This window comes from Euphorbia lathyris, chromosome 2, assembly GCF_963576675.1.
Source record: "Euphorbia lathyris chromosome 2, ddEupLath1.1, whole genome shotgun sequence".
NCBI lineage: Eukaryota > Viridiplantae > Streptophyta > Magnoliopsida > Malpighiales > Euphorbiaceae > Euphorbia > Euphorbia lathyris.
Window position 1 is genome coordinate 119,559,038 of NC_088911.1, and position 8,391 is coordinate 119,567,428.

General features: G+C 31.4%; 1 protein-coding gene across 1 annotated transcript; it reads left to right on the top strand.

The window, feature by feature from the left end:
- Nucleotides 1-3,894: 3,894 nt before the first annotated feature.
- LOC136219692 (small ribosomal subunit protein eS1y-like) lies at nucleotides 3,895-7,119 on the top strand. The gene is made up of 6 exons (XM_066007180.1): nucleotides 3,895-4,031; nucleotides 4,118-4,165; nucleotides 4,277-4,382; nucleotides 6,073-6,210; nucleotides 6,300-6,485; nucleotides 6,600-7,119. Exons 1-6 carry the CDS (start codon nucleotides 4,021-4,023, stop codon nucleotides 6,903-6,905), a joined length of 795 nt encoding a protein of 264 aa, XP_065863252.1. The 5' UTR covers nucleotides 3,895-4,020; the 3' UTR covers nucleotides 6,906-7,119.
- Nucleotides 7,120-8,391: the final 1,272 nt, after the last annotated feature.

Here is an 8,391-nt window from a genome sequence, read left to right on the forward strand (position 1 = left end):
TTCTTCACTGTTCATTTGCATAGCCTTGAAGTTCTGTTCATTGATTTTTTTTTTTTTTTTGAATCAAATGATTCTTTTTTTCTAATTGGCTAATAATACATGGGTTTCTTTAACTTTTCCAACATATTTTTTTGGACAGACTTTTCCAACATTTTATGACGGTTTGCCGCATGGTTGTCAAAGATGAAGTTTTAAGGTTAATCCTGACTAGTGTAAATTAATTATTTTTTCACATTTAATCTAACAACTTAGTAAGTTATGAAAAATGTTAACAAAAATTATGCTTAAAAGGGATTATAAATAAATAATCTGAATATAAATACGAATATAAGACTACTTCTTATAGGCAGAACTTGTTAGAAGGATAGATAATAGTAGAATCAAATCAATTACGATCTTCTATCAATCAACTGTTATAAATCGCCTACTTAGATGTTAATCACGAGTTGAAAAAGAAGTGTCCATGATGTAATGTTAGAGACTCGGAGGGAGGAGGCGCAAGAGACTCAGAGGGAGAAGGCGCAAAGAGTGTGTAGGTAAAGGGAGATAACTATCTATATATTTTTAAATATATTTACAACTTGTAATCATTAAGTTCTTATCATTTGAACTAACGTGTGGTTGAAGGTAAATTTTCAAAGTGTAAATTTTTTTTAGTCTCCAATGCGTTAAAACTATAAAAATGTTGTCATTTTTTAGAAACTAGCATTGAACTAACTAATAGAAAATTTAATGTGTTTACTTTTTTTAATGGTAAAAACATATTAAAAATGAATTCACAAGTGTTATAAAATAAAAATAAAGAGTCCATTTAAATTAATTAATAATGGTAACATGTTTTTATAATTATTGAAAAATAAAATTAAAATAAATAAAAACTTTTTTTAAAAAAAAATGAGGTTGGAGGGAATTGAAATATAAGACCTCTCAAATAGAAGTAAATATACTTAACCATCTCATCTACCTTTAAACATTGAAATAATACTACATGTAGTTAATATAATTCTCCCCAAAATATTATCGGACACCATTGCTAAAAATTTTTTTCTCACCGGCGGTCTGCCGGGGCTGAGCCTACCCCAACCGACCTCGTAGTTCTGCCCCTGTTTGACTCTAACTTATATTTAAGTGCATATTTAAGTTTGATATTTAGATTCAAGTAATTAGATTAGTTTTAGTTAGATAATAAAAAAACCTTCTTAAATACGATTTCTGTAAACAAAAGAAACATATTAAGTCATAGTGAGTAATAACTTTGTTCATCGTGTGGTCGATATCTTTTATTACTACAAGGAAATCGTGCTCTTGTAGAAATTCCTCAATAATACTGAAGGTGATGTCCTTAGTCATCGGGTTATCTACAAGCTTGCAATCGTGAGTACAGAATCGATCGATGACCTTGTTGACATAGGTCTCTTGAGACAGAGCCGACATGTTTTTCAAACAACTATTACTTTCATAAAGATTTAACTCTCTAGTAACCACCATTCAGAATTTAAAAGAAATTCTGACAGTTTATATTATATGCCTTAATACGATATTATGTTGTTATTTACTAGAGAAAACGTTAATTTTTTTATTTATTAAATTAGACAAATCGAATAATTGTTGGAAGGTGAAATTAAGTCAAGAATACAAAGATGTTCCAGGAATGTAAAAAAGAGTGAATATCAATTAATTCAACATGATGATATGTCAATTTTTAATAATGCTGATGTGTTAATAATTTTGTGAGTTTTTAAGGCCTTAATTTAGCTATTGATATGAAATGTTTAGGAAAAAGATTTTGAGTTGAGCTGGAAAGTTACACGACTCACTTATTGAATATATTTTACAATTAACGTTTTTTACCAATTTCTTATTTTCTATAATTAGAATATCATTGTGATATGAGAATATCAACCTCTCCCTTGTACTAATAACTAATCTTCCTTCTCTTCTAGAAAAAACTTCCATCTTCCTCTTTTTTTTTTTCTCTTTCCCCGTGTTAAAGTCTCCTATTTTGTTGATCTACTAGAAGGAGGACGAAGGAAGTTTGTCTTCCTTCTTCCTCCTTCCACCGAGTTAGATTTCTGTGTTTTTTATTTTGTCCTTTTTCTCATTGTTCATATATTTTATCGGATCTTCTTTATCTATTTGAATTGTATCCGTTTTCTATTATTCTGTCGTTTATACCTTTTTCGGATTTAGCAAGAGCGGAAACGGCTTATCTTATCCGTAGATCAAAAAATCTGCGTGGTTGCAACAACAAAAAGGACTCAGATCCGAATGTTCGGAATGGCCTAAATGATGAAATTTGGATTGCAGATACTTTTTTACAGATTTGGATTTACGAGAAGTATATGTTATATTGTTGTTTGATGTTTTTTTATACCTTTTATGGTTTTCTTTGCTCTTTGTAGTCGTTTTCATTCCTTCGTGGATCTTGTATTGGCTTTAACCTTTACTTGTTTGAACTTTTATTTCTTATATTTTGCTTGTTGTAATCCTTCTTTATTCATCTAATGAAAATACAAGCATATTTCTCAAAAAAAAAAAAAAAAAAAAACTTTCAATGTTTCTATTTCTCTTCTTTTAGCCATTTTACTTTCATTTATTTTACATGAATATCATAATTAACTATAAAATTACAACTAAATCCTATTATCAAACTTAATTCTTTCACTATTTTCTATATATCACAAATAATGTATGATTCTAATCCAAATTTAAAAAGAAAAATTTACAATGAAATTCAGATTTGAAAAATTATTTACAACTATATCAATTATTAATTTAAATAATGTTAAATTAAAAAAAAATCATTGTTTTTAATATATTTTAAGAATTATGTTTTATGAATTAGAGTTTAAAATATATTTTTTAAAATTTAAGATTTATGAATTGAAATATAAAATTAGTAAATTATGATATAAAATCATACTTTATTTATAATATATAGAAAATAATAATATATTGAGATTTAAATTTTATAATAAGATATGTTTTTTTTTTTTTTTGAAATTATAATAAGATATGTTTTTCATCTAAACAATGGGCTGTGGTCCACTTGACTTTTATTAACTTTGGCCCAGTTGAGCTCATTTACAGGTCGTGGTTCTAATAAATAACTCCTTTAATAAAGGTTTGTAAATTTGACCGAATTTACCCTTTAATTGCGTTTGGAATGACCAAACAACCCCTATATGTACATCAGAAATAGACCTGTTCATGGATTGGACGGGCTGGACTTAGACCGGGCTTAAACGGGCTTGTCACATAATTGTTTTGTCCAAGCCCAACTTAGTCCGTACTATATTTACATCGGGTTCGGACCGGGCTGGGCCAAACTAAAAGAACTAATTCCCAAGCCCAACCCGGTCCGGCCCAACTAATCTTTGTATTTTTTTTAAAATTAAAATTGAACTAAAAAATTATACTATAAATATAAATAATAAAATACAATGAACTAAACTTTAGAGGATTACTCCAATAAAAATCAATTAAGACAATTCTAAATAAAAAAAAATACTCATTTGATAGAAATAAATAAAACAGTAACAAAAAAATATGCATATGTTCATTAATTCTAAAAGATATATGGTTGGAAATTTTTATGTTGAAGAAATTTAAAATTTTTATTTTTGGAATATAAAGTTTATTAAACTATAAAATTTATTAAATTAAAGTTATTATTAAAATTTCGGGCCGGACTGGGCTGGGTCTGGGTTTTGAGATAAATCCCAAGCCCAACCTACTATGTATTCGGGCTTAAATGGACTTGGGTCGGACCGAGCCTATTACGAAACATATACGTCCAACTCCAGTCTTTAAAAAGCGGACTTGGATGCACTAAGCGGGCCAATGGGCTTTTAAACAGGTGTAATCAGAAGCTGAAGTTTCAATTCGCTAACACCTATATATGATATTAATATATCATCCAACACTCACCGAAAGTAGGGTTTTGACTTTTGTGTCTGTTGAGGGGTTTGGGTAAGCCGTCATTGTTTTGCTTCCCTTCTCACACCGGAAGCTCCAATCATGGCCGTCGGGTACACCATTCTTCTCTTCTTACTCTTTTTCTCTTTACTGCGAAACTGAGCTGATCCGTAATATGGTTTTTACCTTCAAAATGCAGGAAAAACAAAAGGATTTCCAAGGGAAAGAAGGGAGGGAAGAAGAAGGCGTAAGTGCCATCCATTATCTATGTTTTCAAGTCTCAGTTTATTATTTTCCTTTGGTTTTCTATCTCAACAATCTCATTTTTCTCTTATTTGGTTTTGGTTTTGTTGGATAGAGCGGATCCGTTTGCGAAGAAGGACTGGTATGATATTAAAGCTCCGTCTATTTTTGGAGTAAAACAAGTGGGCAAGACTCTTGTTACTCGAACTCAGGGTACTAAGGTATGTCCTCTATCTGCATATCTTCTTTCAATTTAATTGGAATTTTTTTGGAAGGAAAGTGAACTTTCTTATAGTTGATAATGTATGTTCCTAGGTATTTTTTTTCTGCTGCTTGGAATTAATTAGCTAGTATTTGTATATTGTGGATACTTGCCATTGAACTACTTATAACTGGTATATTGGATCCTATATTGGGTATGGCTTAGATAAAATATCCTTAATGCCTTACTTTGTTAATCTTAGTCAGAGGGGCTGAATATCATTTATGAGTAAATTGAATATTTTGCCTGCTACTTTATGATTGGCTATGCTATGCCATGGAATTTTTTATGGGAAGTTTGGTATGAACAGAACTTTATGCTAAAACTAATTAGAAATTCGTAGAAACAGCTTCAATTTCTAGCACTACTTTACCTGGTTTGTAGAAATTGAAATAACATTCGGCCTGTTTGCCTTTAGAATCAAAAGTTTGGGGTTCTGTGTGCTGGAATTTGGGGTTTTAAACAGCGCAGAGATTACCCGTCCTGCCAGTGATCCACCGCAGGGAATCCTTGAAAAAATTCCCCATGTGGCAGGAATTGGTTTTATCTCCCAAATTGAGACGGCAGAGGGGAATTCTCCGCCCAACTGGGATCCCCATCCCCGACATTTAGGATCTCTGAAATTATAAATGAAGTTATATATATTTTATATATTAATATTAACTCTTATACTGAATAAATCTAATTATAACACTGAGCGGAATACCATGTTGCATTTGCTTTATATTATAATTTGTATTTGGGCTTTCAAATTGCATTTTTCTTATTTTAAACAACTGACTTTGTTTGCTGATTCACATGCATTATTAAGCACTTCCCTTGTTTGGAAGCGCATTGTTTGCGATGCTTTTCATTTTGTTGGAACCTCAACAACATAATATTGAAGTATGACTTGTGGTGACACTGACACATGATCATAGTTGTTAAATCGAGATTCGACTCGTGACTCGAAATCTCATTTTGTGAATCGGGACTCATGAATCGAATCCAATCGTAAGATTCGGATCACATTCAAAATATTATAAAAAATAAATTATTAACCATGTTTAACTTTAAATATTAGTCCAAAAATGCAATTTTAATATCCAAATAGAAATTATATCAAGTTATCAACCAAGCATTTAAGTTAAAATTAAAATTTAATGCAATCCTAATAAAACTAATTGTCAAAGAAACCAGAGACAGAAAGCAGAAAATAACGAAAGAATATTATAGAGGACAGTTGAAAATAACAAGAAAATGGAAGGGAAGAGAAAACGAAAAGGAAGAACACTGAAACGGAAGGTTTGGAATTTATAAGTCAAGAGTCATCTATTTGTATTCCATAACTGCTTATGAAATAGTTTTAGTTCTTCTGCACACGTTTTTTAGTTTTTAAAATTTGGAAACAGTTTTTTTTTTTTTTTTTTTTTTTTATGGAATGGTGTCATGAATCGACCGAATCAGTGGACTCGGCCGAGTCACCACCGATTCGGCCGATTCATGTTTGATTCTTGATGATTTCGAGTCGTACCATAGATATGACTCGAAATCATCATGAATCGGATCGAATATTACGAATCGACTCGCGACTCGTATGATTCTAACAACTATGCACATGATATACATGGTTCAAAACTTATATGCTTGTTACATTTTTTTCCTGACAGATTGCTTCTGAAGGACTCAAACATCGTGTGTTTGAAGTTTCATTAGCTGACCTCCAGGGAGATGAGGATCATGCTTACAGAAAAATCAGGTTGAGAGCTGAAGATATTCAGGGTCGTAATGTTTTGACAAATTTCTGGGTATGATATCTTGTATGAATTTTGTCTTATTTTTAGTCAATATCGATCTCTTTTGTGTTCTTATTTTCCTTCCTTGCTGCACCATATAGGGAATGAATTTTACTACAGACAAGTTAAGGTCACTGGTGAAGAAATGGCAAACATTGATTGAAGCTCATGTAGATGTTAAAACAAGTGACAACTATACGCTTAGGATGTTCTGCATTGGCTTTACCAAGAGAAGGCAGAACCAAGTTAAGAGGACTTGTTATGCACAATCCAGCCAGATTAGACAGGTATGCTAGGAACTTCAAAGTTGAGTTTCTTTCGTTTCTTTCGTTTTTTCTGTTTGTTTTATGTCTGTTCTTACTTTTTGTTGACACGTGACAATCTGTTCTTCGATTTAAAAGATCCGTAGGAAGATGAGAGAAATCATGACAGCCCAGGCAACATCATGTGATCTCAAGGAGTTGGTCCGCAAGTTCATTCCGGAGATAATTGGCAAGGAAATTGAGAAGGCAACCACAAGCATTTACCCTTTGCAAAATGTCTTCATTAGGAAGGTCAAGATTTTGAAAGCTCCAAAATTTGATCTTGGAAAACTGATGGAGGTTCATGGGGATTATTCAGACGATGTTGGTGTCAAGTTGGACAGGCCAGCAGAAGAAAATGAAACAATGGCAGAGGCCCCCCCTGCCGAAACTGCATCAGCTTGAAATGACCTTTTTTGGTGTGTCCTAGAATGAATCAGCGGCTGAACTCCCATTTTTTTAGGATGCAAACAACAGTTCAAATTGTCTTACTCTTTTTTGTTTTTTATTTGCTGAGTTGCAGTCTTAAAGAATGGTTCTTAAGAGGACCCATTTCTGCGCGAATGTGAATTTGTTTTACCTTGTCAGTTATCTATTCAAATTCTGGATTCTAATGAAATAGAGAAGAAAAATATTTAGGTCAAAATTGGATAGTTCAAAGAAGATAAAGGTTTGAGGTGACTTTTGGTTTATGAAATTGAATGCAATAAAATCTAAGCCATATATTTATAGAATGATATAAGATGAAATAACTAGTTTTGTAGTTTATAGGATAACTTTACTTTGAAAGGTAATTTTTTTTAAAATTTTAATTATTACTGATGTGATGTGGTTGAATCTTGTAAGTTCATCTATAAACTTGCAATTAGATAAAAACAACCTTAAAGAGGGCTGCAGTTTTGTTAACTCACTCTAATCTCTTAGTCATGTTCAGGGAAGATGGTTATAAGTTTGGGAGTGGAACATGCTATGTGTCGCATGTCGACGGGAGTGAGATATTAATATCCCTCAAACTCACTTAGTCCGTGGTTTACGGGATCGAGCATGATTGCTGTAATAGATGGGATCCTTGGCGGGGTCTTTGGAGACTTCTCGAGCAAAGACCTGTAGACGAGGTCGTATTGAGCAGCTTTACTACATGTGTTCTCTCTCTTGAGCATATTCAATTACCATAAATTTTTTTAAACATTTAATATATATTATTTAAGGAAAAATGTTAAAAATGGTTAAAACTATAAAAACATGAAAACGTGGAAAATATGAAAAAACATGAAAAACAATAAAAACACAAAAATATAAGAAAACGTGAAAAATGATAAAAAAAAAAAACTTATATTTGCAATGCAAATCTCTAATTTAGTTTAAAAGAGCATTACTTATTCCTATGTATATAAAATTGTATTAGTTCAAAATAATGTTTTTACAAGATACTTTAGAATTTTTTTTTTGAAAGAAAAATGGAAAATATTATCACTCATACCCAGAATCCTTACATAAACTAATTTCGAGTCAACTAGAAATAATATCAAAAGTAGAAAAGAGATGACTTTTGGTTTATGAAATTGAATGGAATGATAAAAACATGTTTTTGTGACTGATTGATCAATTGATTATATTTTACGCAAGTTCAGAGGGTTAACTGAACTTTTTATATAAGTTGAGGGGGCTTCTAGATACTTTGAAAGTTGAGAAGGCCAATCAAGCTTTTTGGACAAGTTCAAAGGCAAATGTTGTATTAAACCTTTATTATTTTTTAATATTTTCTCGAACACAACACTGCCATTATTATCATTATCATTATAATATGAGAGATTGAGGATAAATTGTAATACATATTGAAATAAGGGTTAATACACATATTTGCCCCTGTGTTTTCTCGGAAAAACAGATT

Coding starts and splice junctions, on each gene's coding strand:
- LOC136219692 (XM_066007180.1), top strand. Junction 4,383..6,072: donor CTCGAACTCAGGGTACTAAG/GTATGTCCTCTA, acceptor TTTTCCTGACAG/ATTGCTTCTGAAGGACTCAA. Junction 6,211..6,299: donor ATGTTTTGACAAATTTCTGG/GTATGATATCTT, acceptor TGCACCATATAG/GGAATGAATTTTACTACAGA.